Below are 16,741 nucleotides of genomic sequence, written 5' to 3' on the forward strand. Positions count from 1 at the left end.
GCGAATCAGCATATTATACTGATTTCTGAAGATCATGTGACACTGAAGACTGGAATAATGATGCTGAAAATACAGCTGCGCATCACAGAAATACATTACAGTTTAACAGGTATTCACATAGAAAGCAGATATTTTAAATAGTAAAAATATTTCACAATATTACTGCTTTTGCTGTATTTTGGATCAAATAAATGCAGGCTTGGTGAGCAGAAGAGGCTTCTTTAAAAAACATTAAATATCTTACTGTTCAAAAACCTTTGACTGGTAGTGTAGTTTATGCGATTATACATACACCTTACAAGGATTCAGGGTGAAACCATTCTGCAGTGGTTATGTAAACATGATCTGTACTTGATGATTTGTAGTTATAATAGAGACGTTTTGTCATCAGCATGTGCTGGATTCATCAGTCTGTGTCTGTGTCTCTGATAGATTGGACTGAAGCGTCCTCATGTCTGTGATTAGAGGAGTTCAGAAGCTGGTGCTTTATGAGACCAGAGCTGTAAGTCACATTTCAGTCATTATTCATGAAGGTTTTGAATTGACAGCTCTGGTCTTTTAAATGCATGTTCGAATATGAATGCATGCATAAATGAGATTTCTTGCATATGGCTGTGCATTCATGATGTTGTCACACAGATGTTAATGTCTCTCTGTGCTGCTAGATGGCAGTGTTCATTCACAAATCTGGCCTACAGTTTGGTGCAGTCTAAGTATGTCTTAATACAAATTAAGAATTGATATTTGTGCACAAAGAAAATCAAGTCTGTTTTAAGACCATTACGCTTTTTTTGCATTATGACGTTACTTTCATGGCAATTAAAACACACATTTTACCAGTAAATTCTCATTACTGTATGCAATTTAAATGTCATTCGAATTAGAATAATGAGAATTACAAAAAACAAAACAAAACAAAAATCTGGATACATTATGGCAATTATGAATAACTTTTATAAGTGAAAGTGTGCGTGATTGTCAAGTATGTCTAATCATAATATAAGATCTTAATATTTGTAGTTGACAATGAGCAACTACAAATAAGCTGATTTATTTACATTAGAGTTTATATGAATGTACACTACTGCTCATGAGTTTGGAAGTTTTATTAAAACAGTAATATTGTGAAATATTACAATTTAAAATGACAAGTCAGCATATTAGAATAATTTCTGAAGGATCATGTGACTCTGAAGACTGGAGTAATGATGCTTTGATCACAGCAATTAGTTACATTTGAACAGATATCCACATAGAAACACTTATTTTAAATTGTAACAATATTTCACAATTTTTACTGCTTTTACAGTATTTTTCATTAAATAAATGCAGCTTTGGTGAGCAGAAGAGACGTCTTTCAAAGACATTTAAAAAAATCTTCATTTTTTCCAAACTTCTGACCAGTTTTGTATAAAGGAAAGTGTATATTTTAGATGTTGTAGCTAGACACTATTTGTTGACCACGTTTTAAATTTAATTCATTTAAAATGTAATGAGTTAATTAATTTGTATTATTTATTTATAAATTGTTTATTTATTGATTTGTATTTATTATTTTTTTTTATTGATTATTTATAGATTTATGTAGATATACATTACATTATTTATTGATTTTTTTCAACATTTCAAATCAGCTTTGTTTATTTATTGATTTGCATTTTTAACATTTTTTATTGATTATTTATAGATTTACGTAGATATACATTACATTATTTATAGATTTATTCCCCCCAACATTTCAAATCAGCTTTGTTTATTTATTGATTTGCATTTTCTATTTTTTTTATTGATTATTTATAGATTTATGTAGATATACATTACATTAATTATAGATTTTTGTATAGATTTATGTAGATATACATTACATTATTTATTGATTATTTATAGATTTATGCAGATATACATTACATTATTTATTTATTTTTTTCAACATTTCAAATCAGCTTTGTTTATTTATTGATTTGCATTTTTAAAAAATATGATTGATTATTTATAGATTTACGTAGATATACATTACATTATTTATTGATTTTTTTTTCAACATTTCAAATCAGCTTTATTTTTAATTAATTAGTTAATGTTTTATTATTTATTTAGTTCAGTTTTTTAGTTTAGAATATTCTCAAATCATTAAAATCCGCTCCGTAAATATGGCTTAGGTTCCTCTTTCTGTGTGTTTTGTTTATCTGTTTTCTGGTCCAACAGGTGATCACTTAATAAAGTAGTAGCACCCTCTCCTTAACAACAGGCATGATATTCTGCTCAATATTGAGTAATAAAACACTGATTCAAGTGCAGTGCTCATCATTTACTGTGTGCAGACATGCAGACAGTGCAGTCCATTGTGTCCCTGTAATTTCATGCTGTATTTTACAGTCTTTTAAAGCACAGAACAGGACAGATCGGAGCATTTATGAGCGCAGAATACAGAGAACAGGACCGGCTGTCTTTATCCTGAGTGTGTCGATTTCACTGGGAGTCTTTAATGTGTCTTACCTGGAAATCTGTCCAAATAAAGAGCAGAATGCCTCGAACCCTGCTGTTTGTCTTCATATTCACTCAATAACTCTCACGTCTGTCAGGAAACCTGTCAAAAACAAGTCCAGTTCGTATTTCACTCCAAAATCAAAATACGGAAGTCAAATAAAGAAAAGAAAGGCTGTTTTAAGTCCATTTGGTCTTGTATAATTTATATGAAAATAGCCTTGATGCTGGCATGGCGTCAAAAAGTGAATAACTAAGTCCATTTTGTTGCTATTTTACATTTTCATGGTAATAAAACACATTTTACCCATCTCAAGTCTGTAATATACCGTGTGTGCTTTAAATATTATTTGCTAATTTTATTTTAAAAAATCACTGTAGAAAAAATGTGAATCACAAAAAAAACTTGAAAGTTCAGACACTATATGTAACCCTGGAGCACAAAACCAGTCTTAAGTGTCAATTTTTCGAATTGACTGAATAAATAATCTTTCCATTGATGTATGGTTTGTTATGATAGAACAATATTTAGCTGAGATACAACTATTTGAAAATCTGGAATCTGAGGGTGCAAAAAAATCTAAATATTGAGAAAATCATCTTTAAAGTTGTTCAAATGAAGTTCTTAGCAATGCATATTACTAATCAAAAATTAAGTTTTGATATATTTACGGTAGGATATTTACAAAATATCTTCATGGAACATGATCTTTACTTAATATCCTAATGATTTTTGGCATAAAAGAAAAATGTATAATTTTGACCCATACAATGTATTGTTGGCTATTGCTACAAATATACCCCAGCGACTTAAGACTGCTTTTGTGCTGCAGGGTCACAAGTAGGGATGCATAATGCGTAATTATTCATTTTTAAATGGCTTCATTTATTTTCCTTATGCAAATATGAATATAATAAATATGCATATCATTTTGTTCTTTCAGTATTTGGGTGTAATGTGACACTCACATGTTTTCACCCATTTAAAGATGTATTTGATGAGTTTGAGTTGTTGCTTTTAAAAATAGTTCATTGTATTTTTGTTTTGTTTTTCTCAGAGGTATTTTCTGGTGGGCAGTAATAACGCTCCTGAAGATCGACCGCACTGAACCGCGAGATCTGCTCATTACTGATGATAAGGTGAGCTGCTTACAATCTTCACAAACAAGTCAGCATCAAATTTTATCTTCTTTTATATTCACTGTTTATATTCATTAAACCTTTTTTGGAATAAAACAAACTAACTTTATCCCTGATGTGAATTTATATAGCCTAATATATGTAATATTTATTTATTTAGTTTTAGCCATATCAGTCATTTTAGTTTTAGTCAAAGTGATTGTTTTTGTCATTTTTATTAGATAATTTTTTTTCTTTAGCTTTAATTAGCTTATTTTAGTTTGAGTAATTTTGTTGTGTGCTTTTGTCATTTTTATTCGTTTTGTTTTTTATATTTTATATGTAGATTTAATTTATGCTTATTTTAGTTTTAGTGTTAGTAATTTTGTTATTATTTGTAATTTTTTAATTTAATTTATTCTAGTTTTAGTAATTTTATGTGCTTTTGTCTTTTTAGTTGTAGTTTTTTTCTATGTATTTTTTTCTATTTCTATGTAGCTTTATATTTAGTTTAGTTTTAGTAATTTTGTTGTGTGCTTTTGTCATTTTTATTTATTTTTTATATTTCTATTTGGCTTTCATTTATTTTTTGTTTTACTTTAAGTACTTTTATGTTCTTTTTTAATAGTTTTTGGCTTCGTATTGTTTTTTTTCTATTTAGGTTTAATTTATATTTATTTTATATCAGTTAGTTGGCAACATTTTCTGTTTCTTTTCATTCTTTTCTAGGTTTCCATCTAATATATTATTTTATTATTATTATTATTATTTGTTTTTGTTTTTTTTACTAAATCACTGTTTACTCTGGTGGAAATAACATTTTAAACTTTTATGGAATAAAATGTCCAACTTCTTTGCTTTCCTTATATTTAATTCTAATTTATTGACAACAAAACAACATGTGACGAATTTCATCCCTGAATTGATCCGTAGAAATTCCGTGTTGATATTTAGAGTTTTGCTTCAGTGTAAATGTGTGTGTGTTTAACTGTGTGTGTGTTTCTGGCAGCATGTTTACAGTCAGCAGGAGGTGCGGGAGCTGCTGGGACGTCTGGATCTCGGCAATCGCTCTAAGATCGGACAGAAGGGATCCTCCGGTCTTTCCAGAGCGGTTTCTGCTTACGGCATTGTGGGTAAGAGCCTTTTGTTTAATTTCCTTCGTTTATTTGTCTCCTCCTCCGCCTCTATCTTGTCAATTAGCTGTGCACTAATGCAATTAGCTGCCACTGTAGTGCGGTGCGGTTTTAGCGCAGGCACGTGTGTTTTCTAAAGGTCAGGTGAGCGCTTCTGAAGCGGCGAATGCCCACGCAGTTTACCTGAGACGCAAAATACCACAACAATAACACAAAATACAATAATGGTCCTCTTCACCGATTCTGTCTGGAGCGGTCAGTTTTAGTTTCTGAAATGAGCTCAGGGAGCCTCGTTTGAGTAATGAGCAGCACACACAACTAGGGTTGCAAAGGGGTGGAAAATTTCCGGTAAGTTTCCGGAAACTTACCAAAAATCCCCGGAATATTCCCCAAAAAATCCTGGAAAGTTCCAAAAATCCCCAGAATATTCCCCAAAAATCCTGGAAAGTAAAAAAAAAAATCCCTGGAATATTCCCAAAAAATCCTGGAAAGTTTCAAAAATCCCTGGAATATTCCAAGAAATCCTGGAAAGTAAAAAAAAATCCCCGGAATATTCCCAAGAAATCCTGGAAAGTTAAAAAAATCCCCGGAATATTCCCAAAAAATCCTGGAAAGTTCCAAAAATCCCTGGAATATTCCAATAAATCCTGGAAAGTTCCAAAAATCCCTGGAATATTCCAAGAAATCCTGGAAAGTTCCAAAAATCCCTGGAATATTCCCTCCAAAAAATCCTGGAAAGTTCCAAAAATCCCCGGAATATTCCCCCAAAATCCTGGAAAGTTCCAAAAATCCCCGGAATATTCCCCAAAAATCCTGGAAAGTTCCAAAAATCCCTGGAATATTCCCCAAAAAATCCTGGAAAGTTCCAAAAATCCCCGGAATATTCCCAAAAAAATCCTGGAAAGTTCAAAAAATCCCCGGAATATTCCCAAAAAATCCTGGAAAGTTCCAAAAATCCCTGGAATATTCCAAGAAATCCTGGAAAGTTAAAAAAATCCCTGGAATATTCCCAAAAAATGCTGGAAAGTTCCAAAAAATCCCTGGAATAATCAAAAAATCCTGGAAAGTTCCAAAAATCCCTGGAATATTCCCAAAAAATCCTGGAATGTTTCCGAAATTTACTGGAAATGTTCCACCTTTTTGCAACCCTACACACAACTGACCAACGTGACAGTCAGCTCCATTATTAAAGTGAGAAAACACAAACTCTTCATCATAAAATGAGTCTTTCCACGTGTATCTACAGTGTGTGTTTTTACTGGTCAGTCTTATTTTAGTGTTATTTATATTTTAATATAGACATATGTACATTAAATGACAGTCACCACTGATAAGCTACCACTAAATATTGTAGAAACTTAATTTGCTGTAAAGTTGCTTTGCAACGATTTGTATCGTGAAAAGCGCTATACAAATAAACTTGAACTGAATATAGTATTTTTGTAATATATTGAATTTGCTTTTGTTTTTATATTTTCATTTTAATTTTAGTTTAAATTTTAATAATTTAATTTGCTTTTGTCTTTTTAGGTGGTTGTTTTTAAATAGTTTTAGTATTTTAGGTGCTTGTCATTTTATTAGTTTTTTAAAAATATTTCTATTTAGCTTTAATTTAGTTTTTTTTAGTTTTGTCATTTTATGTGCTTTTGTCATTTTTATTAAATTGTTGTTTAATAGATATTTCTATTTGGCTTTAATTTAGTTTTTCAGTTTTAGTGATTTTGTTATGTGCTTTATCATTTTTATTCGTTTTTTTTAAATCTATTTTGCTTTCATTTTTATTAACTTTTGTTTTAGTAATTTTAGTAATTTGTTATTATTTTGCCATTTTTATTTTGTAAATAGTTTTAGTGATTTTGTGTTTTTGTCATTTATATTAGATATTTTTTCATATTCCTATTTAGCTTTATTTCAGATTTATTTTAGTTTTGTCATGTTATGTGCTTTTGTCATTTTTATTAGTTTTTTTTATATATCTATTTATCTTTAATTTATTTTTATTTTAGTTTTACTTTTAGTAATTTGTTTTTATTTATTTTTTTAAATCATTTTAGTTTTAAATAGTTTTAGTTTTAAATAGTTTTATGCCCTTTTGGCATTTTTAATAGTTTTTTAATAGTTCTGTCTATCTTTCATTTGTATTTATTCAGTTTTAGTAATTTTGTTATCTGCTTTTGTCATTGTTTTATATTTCTGTTTAGCTTTAGATTTATTTCAGTTTTAGTATTTTTATAATTTTTATTGTTTTAATAGTTTTAGTAATTTTATGTTTTTGTAATTAAAAAAAAAAAAATTTATATTTAGCCTTAATTTATATTTATTTCAATTTTAGCAATTTTATTCATTTGTCAGTTATATATATATTTTATTTCAGTAAGTTTTTCATCTAATATTTATATTTTACATACATTCATGCATTTGGAAGATGCTTTTATCCAGAATTATAAATGCATTCAAGCTATACATTTGATCACTTCATGCACTCCCCGGGAATCAAACCCATGTCTTTGGCACTGCTAGAACAATGCATTAGTGTTTATGGAATGTTTATTTTGTTTCGGCTGTACTTCAATTAATGAAAACAATCTGAATAGTTTTAATTAACAATAACAGCACTTTTCTGGTTCAGCGGGCTTGTGTTTGTCTGTCTGCACACACTCCTATTGATCTGAAGCCACTCCGAATCGTGTCAGAGTCAGCGTCTCCTCACACAATCACGGCCAGTGCTGTGAGAAACTGAGTGACGATGATCTATCTGCAGGTCATGACCTACTTCTGCTGACACAAACCTCACTCTTAGTTGTGTTAGTCACTGAAATTGTGTCTTATGCAACCTCCATATGCCTCTAATCACCTTCTGCTGAGGGAGCGGTGTCGTGGAAGTAATAAGAAGTGCAAATTTAGTGCACAAACAAGTAGATCAGAACATTGATGTGTGTCATGTTTACGACACACCTGATAGATTCATGACGCTGTGTGGCGGCGGTTGATTATACTCTCACGTCTTGTCATTAGAGTGATGTGTTCGTTTCTGAATGCACTTTAAACATGAAAGAGAACGGAAATATTGTTGTTTACTGCACATTTACATATAAAGCAATAGCTCACTTAAAAATGAACATTTGCTGAAAATGTGCTCACCCTCAGGCCATTCGAGATTAGGTTGAGTTTGTTTCTTCATCAGGTTTGTAGAAATGTAGCACTGCATCAGTGTCTCAGCAATGGATGCTCTGCAGTGAATGGGTGCCGTCAGAATGAGAGTCCAAACAGCTGATAAAAACACCACAATAATCCACAAGTAATCCACAGCACTCCAGTCCATCAGTTAACATCTGGAGAAGACAAAAGCTGAAACAAATCCAGCATTAAGATGTTTTTAACTCAAATACGAGTTCATAATCCATAATAACGCTTCCTCCAGAATGTTTGACATTCTGACGGCATCCATTCACTGCAGAGGATCCATATATATATAGCATTTTTTCAGTTTTAGTACATTAAGTTAAAGCAAAATGAGAAATGTTGCCTTTTATGTTTTAATTTCTTTTCAGTATTAGTTTAACTATAACAATCCTGGTAAATGTTTAAACTAATTAAACTAAGATTAATAGCAGCTGTGGAACAAAAAATTATTTATAAGCCTAAATTTAAGATTTATGTGTTTGAATTGCATATTCAGTTTCCATGCATTTTGATTACACAGTTTTAACAAACTAAGATTTACATTACAAGCAGCAGAATTTCATCACTTTTGTCTATATTATTATCAGCACCTGCACCAAATTGAATATTTTTACTCATTTTCAGAGTCTCTAAATAAAATTGAGCTGTTTTGTCTTCATATCCTCACGTGTCGTCATAAGCATGATAAAAAAAATAAAAACACATCTCAACTTTTTTTGTACAAAAATATTTATAAAAAATGTTACATTAAAAAAAAAAAGATTTTTTTTCCGACGGTTATTTCATATGTCAAGCTTTACAGGGTTAAATAGTTAATGATTTGTAGTTGCTATATTAGTGTCATTTTATCCAGTTATAGTACTATTTTGCATCCAATTTTGTGTTAAAATGTCTTTTAGCATTCAGAATAAATAATAGCTGTGTCCGAAACCGCTCCCTATCCACTATATAGTGCACTATATCACTACGACTTCATTCCCTGCATTCGTTCACTACTTTTTACCCACAATGCATTCTGATTTCGAGTGTACACTTGCTGAAGCACTATTTCCCACAAAAGTTTGAATGCCGTTATTATTTCTGCTTTAACGTTTATTTCATGCATTATTTATATTAAAATATATTATGTAGGCATTAACTCAGTTTAATATTTTATTAATTTACCGAGGTGGCATCTTTGCTAATTTACAAAAAATTATGATAATTTGGTGGATATTTAAAAATGTTTGTTGGTAGCGTATTCATTAACGGGTGCCTGAGGGCGCTCTAAACGCAAAACGCTGCTCGGGAGAGCTTCAGAATACTACAAACAATAAATGCATACAATTATGAACACGCGTTAATGTGTGTTTATTTTAGTTGACCATTTTTAATAGTATTTAATGATTAAGAAATTAATAATATACCATCGATGAAACCACAAAGCTGACACGGAGGTATGTACAATTACAATATAAAGTAATTTTAAGTGTTATTGCTATTAATATTATTTTCTAAAATGAGGTTCATGTAATATAAATGTACATATGATGAAGATGTTTCTCACGCGCAGTGTATACGTCACCGTCTGAATCCGTTCACTTCATTTCGTTCACTCCTTTCTGATATAGTCCACTCAGCTGCCATTCACTATATGTGACCCTGGAGCACAAAACCAGTCATAAGTGTCATTTTTTTAGAAATTGAGATTTATGCATCATCTGAAAGCTGAATAAATAAGCTTTCCATTGATGTATGGTTTGTTATGATGGGACAATATTTGGCCGAGATACAACTATTTGAAAATCTGGAATCTGAGGGTGCAAAAAAATCTAAATATTGAGAAAATCATCTTTAAAGTTGTTCAAATGAAGTTCTTAGCAATGCATATTACTAATCAAAATAGGGATGAGTGAGTGAGTGAGTGAGTGAGTGAGTGGTTTCGGACACAGCTAATGAGTCTTTTGAGGCTCTTTGCATGCAGAAATCTCACACACAGTATGTTTTGAGCGTGCATACTGCAGTAGTAGTGATAGTTAGTATGCTAGTATACTGTTCAGACTGTTTCTTCAGGTTTTCCTGGCACTGTGTGTGTGTGTGTGTGTGTGTGTGTGTGTGTGTGTGTGTGTGGGAGAGAGAGTGTGTGTGTGAGAGAGAGTGTGTGTGTGTGAGAGTGTGTGTGTGTGTGTGTGTGTGAGTGTGTGTGTGTGTGTGTGAGAGCGTGTGAGTGTGTGTGTGACGACAATGAAGTTTGTTATTCGTCACTCCTGATGTGTTAGAGCTTTACAGTAACACAGTACTTTCAGAAGTACAGCCTGTAACTGTTGACTCATGTAACACGAGACACCGTTTACGTCTTTGTGTCCAATTTAGGTTGAGCGCTTCAATAACATTGCTTTTCCTTCAGATCTACTCATGTTACATTGTATCTGAAGAATCTGAATTGTTTCTTGCAAGCACCTTTCTAATAAGACAAAAACACCCAGCAAAAAGTACATTGTAATTATCTTGGTACTAGCAAACTAGTGGTTTTTAAAGTCTCTTCTGCTCACCAAGGCAGCATTTATTTGATCTGGAATACATTAAAAATTATGACAAATGATTTATTCCTGTGATTGTAAAGCTGAATTTTCAGCATCATCACTCCAGTCTTCAGTGTCACATGATCTTCAGAAATCAGTATAATATGCTGATTTGCTGCTCAAGAAACATTTCTGATTATTATCAATGCTGAAAACAGTCGTGCTGCACAATATTTGTGTGGAAACTGATACATTTCATTTTTCAGGATTCACGGATGAATAGAAAGTGCAGCATATATTGGGTGGCAACAACATTGATAATAATCAGAAATGTTTCTTGAGCAGCAAATCAGCATATTATACTGATTTCTGAAGATCATGTGACACAGAAGACTGGAATAATGATGCTGAAAACATTTAATAATGGGTTAGGGTTAGGCTGCGCATCACAGAAATAAATTACATTTTAACAGATATTCACATAGAAAACAGCCATTTTAATTTATAATAATATTTAACAATTTTTTATGTATTTTGGATCAAATAAATAATGTCTTGATGAGCAGAAAACACTTTTTAAAATATCTAAATCATTCCAGACTTTATGTTAGTGTAGGCCCAGTTGGTTAATGATTATATCATGAACAAATTCAGACTAGAATGTTTTAATTTGCAGTTTTTTTCCACAGATATGTGAGAATCTTCCAGAATGTGCATCTGTCCAGTAACTTCTACTTCAGGTGAGCGTGTGATTCTTCATCTGTCTGTCTTGTCCTTTATCTCAGAGCCCTTTAGAAAGCGTCTCGTATTCATAATACCGTGACCTCGAATCACTTCCAGATCATTGTAATGGAAATATGATTTCTTGAGCTCCTCAGATGCGCCGCTCATGTGGCCTTATTTGTCCTTTTCCCCGTTTCTTTCCACCGATCTGGCCGTACCGTTTTCTCCTCCGTCTCTTGGTTTTAGCAAAGAAGTGTATTACAGCAGCTGAAGTCATTTCAGTCGAATAATAATACAGATAATCAGACAGCAGTCCTGAAACCTGTTTGAACATTTATAAATGTCTGAATGTTGTATTAGATCACAAAATATATAAAGCGCCATTTATTGTCAAGAAGACGTTCGACAAAACAATCTTGAAAAATTGATGCACATGTACTTTCTTATTTTTATTGGGTTTCATCATAGAGAAAAAGAATACATTTGTTAGAACTTTAATCTCAGACTTTAATGAGACCTCCTTCATTAAAAAATAAATAAGTAATATATATATATATAATGTATATGTGTGTATATATGTATATGTGAATATATATATATGTGTGTATTTATATATGTATATTGATATTGCAAATATTTCTATTATGTTCTTTATTTAATTTTACTGAATAATTTTTTTAAAATTTTTTTAACTTTAATTTTAGTTTGTGGTTTTGCGTTTTTTTTTGTACTGTTTTTGTTTTTTACTTTTTAAAAAATGTTTATATAGTTTTCTATATTAGTTTTAATTTTAGTTATAGTTATTTTAGTACTAAAACTAAATTAAATTACATTTTTTTCTGTTTTTAACTTTAATTTTAGTTTGTGGTTTTGCGTTTTTTTTGTACTGTTTTTGTTTTTTACTTTTTAAAAAATGTTTATATAGTTTTCTATATTAGTTTTAATTTTAGTTATAGTTATTTTAGTACTAAAACTAAATTAAATTAAATTTTTTTCTGTTTTTAACTTTAATTTTAGTTTGTGAATCATTAATTGACGTGTTTGTGTTTGATTAACGAGCCGTATGCTAAGTATGTGTGGAATGTTCGTCTGCTGGAGAAGGCTTCGTTCATCCTGATTGGCTGCTCTACATCATTCACGGATGCTGCAGCCAATCCAGTATCCTCTTATATGAGGTTTTTATAGATGATGTTCGGTTGTTGTCTCAGATCCGTCTCCGTCTGTCTGTGGTCTGTAGTGCGTATGAATGTTTTCATATAGATGAATCTCTGAGCCCGTTTCACACTGATGCACCTTGATGTGTGTGTATGAGATACTACAACAGAAACAGCATCCACAAAATGAATGTAACAGCAGCTGATGCGCACAGTGTAGTCAGCACTGTTTCTTTATCACGGGAGTGATCTAGTTTTATAATTGCTTTCCACGTCATGCTGCAATAATACAGCTAAAACCTACTTTAAATTTTTTTTTTGTGTATCTTTCTGCAAAATACAATTGAAACCTATTTATTTATTTATTAATATTAATATTTGATTATTTTTAATAATAAAAATGGTTTGTTTGTTAAAACCAACAATTTTATTTCATTTATTTTATTCCATTATTTTAATTGTTGTTATTTTGTACCCTTCTGCAAAATAGTTAACAACAATTTTATTTTATTTTTTCCATTATTTTTCTTTTTCTGTTACGTTGTGCCCTTCTCCTACTCTTCTGTAAAATACAGTTTTACAAAACCTACTAAATAGAAAACCTTCTTATTTTATTATTTTTTGTTTTATTTTGCACCCTACCACAAAATACAGTTTTTATTTTTTATTTTTATTTTGTAATTTTTTTTATTTACCCTTCTGCAAAATACAAACTCATTTAATTGATTTTATAATTTTTTATCTTTTTAGTTTTGCAACCTTAGCTAAATACATTTATTTTATTTTAAATAAATAAATAAAATAAATAAATGTAAATAAATAAAATAAATACATTATTATTTATTTTTACAATTATTTATATCTTTTTTTTAAATATATTTTAAATAATTTTTATTTTGTTATTTTTTAATGTTTTACCCTTTTGCAAAATACAGTTAAAACCTATTTTATTTTATTCTATTTTATTTTATTTTGTTTTGTTTTGCTAAATACAGCTAAAACTCCCTTCTGATAGTATTACATGGTTTCTAGCTGATCTAAGCTGCTTTGGAGGGTTTATCATCTCACTTTGAACCAGCAACAAACCAGTTACCTTGTTCCAGAAACCAGCTTGACATCAGCTGTTTTTCCAGCAGAAAGTTCAGGAGGGTCAAAACTGAACAAAAAGGTACACAACGAGCTGAAAGAACACACAGAGAGAGAAATGATCATCCGGAGAGAGTCTGGCGCTGTTGATTGCTGTGTGGCGTAATGCTTTCTCTCTGTTAGGAGCCTGAAGCAGCGGTGAAGGGGTTCACGGATGTCAACAGTGTTTATAATGTCAGAGCCTAATGCATTCAAAGGAGCAAGAGAAGAACTGAGAAGCACACAAAACACTTGAGAAATCAAAGGTTGGGGTCAGTAAGTTTTTTTGTTTATTTAAAGTAAGCTGTTCATTTATTACAGAAAAAATGCAATCAAAGTAATCAGAGTCTAAAAATATACAAAATGTGGAGAATCAAAACCTACTTTAAATGTAATACATTTATTTTTAATTTATTTTAACTTCAAAATTGTATTTATTTTAATTTTTAAACTTTCAATTAATTTTTTAACGTTTTTTTATTTTATTTTATTTTTTTATTTTTATTTTTTTTATTTTATTTTATTTGCAGAGCTAAAAAAAAACCTAATGTCAAATCACAAGGCTGTCCGAAAACTCAATTGCAGTTCGAAGTCAAATGAATTAAGTATTTGGATGTCCTAGTAATTGCTGTTTGTATACTAAAGTAGAGAAGTAAGTGTATTTAGGCAACTCTAATTGTAGTACGCACTTGCAATAAGCTCTTCACTTCACAATACGGGAAGTATGCAAACACAGCCAGCAGTCTTAAAAATATATACAAAATGCAGAGAATCCTTTTTAATTTAACTTTAAAATATTTTTTCTCCTTATTTTTTATTTCTTACCCTTCTGCAAAATACAGTTAAAACCTATTTATTTCATTTTATTTATCTTTAAACGTCAGAGCTTTTAATTATTTACAATTTTTCATTATTTTTTATTTCGTACCCTTCAGCAAAATGCAGTTAAAACATATTTATTTTATTTTTTCTTAATTGTTATTTTATTTAATCTATCTTTGATCTTCAGAGCTTTTAATTATTTTAAATTTGACATTATTTTTTATTTTATTTATCTTTGATTTTCAGAGATTTTATTTATTATTTTTATTTTATTTTATACCCTTCTGTAAATTATTTTATTCTATTCTATTCTATTCTATTCTATTCTATTCTATTCGATTCTATTCTTTTATTTTAGAGCTAAAAACACACCCCATGTCTGAATATGTGTACTTCTCTACTATATAGTATGCAAGAAGAGTCTTCAAAATATACAAAATACAGAGACTCGAATCCTACTTTATTTAATTTAATTTAATTTTAATAATTGATACTTTTTAACGTTTTTATTAGTGCTGTCAAACGATTAGTCGCATTCAAAATGAAAGTTTTTGTTTACATAATGTATGTGTGTGTATACTGTGCATATTTATATATACAAACACATGCATGTGTATATTTAAGAAAAATATTTTGTTTATATATTAAATATATTTATATATAATATAAATGTATATACATGTAAATATTTTCAAAATATATACTGAATGTTTGTGTATTTATATATACATAATAAATAAACCCTTATGACTGGTTTTGTGCTCCAGGGTCACATTTGTTGCGTGCTGATATCAGATGCTCTTTATCTCTGTGTGTTCAGGTGTGATTATGTAACGACCGTTTGCTCTAAAGCTGTCGGCCGTTAAAGCTTCACTAAGCTCTCTGTGATGCTTTATGATGGGAAGATACTGACGTGTTTCAGCTGCACGTTTAACGATTAAACTACAGCCAAGCTGTCTTTGAGAAAGTATTTCACTACACTGCAGGATACTCACAAAAGTCTGTGTAATTGTGTTGAAGCTACTAAGGGAACGTTGTACTTATGTAAGTATTATTTATAAATCTTTGATTATTTATCTTTGATTTTCAGAGCTGAAAACATACCCCATGTCTGAATATGTGTACTTCTCGACCATAAAATATGCAAAAAGTAGTGTGTCAAATCACTAGGCCGCCTGAAAACTCAAATACAGTTTGAAGTCAAGTGAATATTATTTTTGATATAATTTATATAAAACTCGGGTTTTATATAATTTATATAATTTTCATGTATATTACGTTTTAAATTAAATTATTTCATATTATTTTTTAATTTAATTAAATTTAATTAAATGTTTTTTTATTTAACTTTATTTTAATAAATTTAAGACTTTTTTATTTACATTTCTAATTTTTTAAATATTTTTTTTATTAAAAGATACTTATTTTAATTCCCATTATTAAATATTATTTATTATTTCATTTTTTTATTTTTTTTTTTAAAGATTTTTAATTAAAAGCTACTTATTTTGTTTTATGTTATATGTCTTTGATTTTCAGAGCTCAAAACATACCCCACGTTTTAATGTTTTTTTTACTTTATTAAATGTTTTTATTTTATTTTGTACATGTTATTAACATAAAAAACATTTAATAAAATTTATTTTTTAAATATTTTTTGTTTACATTTTTAATTTTTAAAATATTTTTTTTAAATTAAAAGCTACTTTTAATTTTCATTATTATTTGTTTTTTTTTGTACCCTTCTGCAAAATATAGTTAAAACCTACTTTTTAAATTTCATTATTATTATTATTATTTTTATTTAATTAAATGTAATCTTTGATTTTAAGAGCTGATAACATGTCTGATTATGTGTACTTGTCTATAGCATGTAAAACGAGTATGTCAGGTGATATGTGCTCGTATTTTCAGGGCGATGTGGCGAACGCAGATCATCCACGACGCCTTGGTCATGTCGTTGACGGCGGGCCGTTTCTCCTCCTGTGTTCAGGTCCGAGGCTCGGTTCCTCTGCACTGGTCTCAGGACATCTCCACCATGATGCCCAAACCACCCATACGCCGTAAGAGCCACTTCCTGTCCATTACCTCACCACTACTTCCTGTTTATCAGCTCAAAACTGAGCCTTCACCCTCCAGAGAAAGGCTGTGTTTAAATGCATTTATCTGCTAAAGGTTTGTTTGGAAGTTTATTCGGCGCTCAAAGCTACAGACATTAATAGGTTGTTTAAATGTGCAATGTTAGATTTTAACATTCAGAAAGTGTGTCCTGTATAAAAACATCCAGTCAGACCCTGAAATGCCAGATTTTGCATACGGATGTTTTCACGGTCCTGGTTTATATAGATGAACTGTCTCTGACCCCAAAGTCAGACAAAACAAAGTCTGCGCCCGTTTCACACTGATGCACATTCATATATATGTGTGTGGGTGTGTGTGAGTGTGTGTGTGTGTGTGTGTGTGTGTGTGTGTGTGTGTGTGTGTGTGTGTGTGTATG

The 16,741-nt window shown here is 30.3% G+C and overlaps 1 protein-coding gene and 1 pseudogene across 1 annotated transcript in view; both read left to right on the top strand.

The window, feature by feature from the left end:
* The first annotated feature begins 451 nt into the window (after positions 1–451).
* Positions 452–13,629, top strand: LOC107667832 (polyphosphoinositide phosphatase-like; annotated as a pseudogene).
* Positions 13,509–16,741, top strand: part of LOC107667833 (polyphosphoinositide phosphatase-like) — a 13,524-nt gene continuing 10,291 nt past the window's right edge. Inside the window, exons 1-3 of the mRNA XM_016459553.1 lie at positions 13,509–13,694; positions 15,065–15,288; positions 16,159–16,307. Coding sequence (XP_016315039.1) covers positions 15,287–15,288; positions 16,159–16,307 — 151 coding nt within the window. The 5' untranslated portion in view covers positions 13,509–13,694; positions 15,065–15,286. The remainder of the gene's footprint in view (positions 13,695–15,064; positions 15,289–16,158; positions 16,308–16,741) is intronic.

Source organism: Sinocyclocheilus anshuiensis, unplaced genomic scaffold (assembly GCF_001515605.1).
Source record: "Sinocyclocheilus anshuiensis isolate Anshui unplaced genomic scaffold, SAMN03320099.WGS_v1.1 scaffold2417, whole genome shotgun sequence".
Classification (NCBI taxonomy): Eukaryota; Metazoa; Chordata; class Actinopteri; order Cypriniformes; family Cyprinidae; genus Sinocyclocheilus; species Sinocyclocheilus anshuiensis.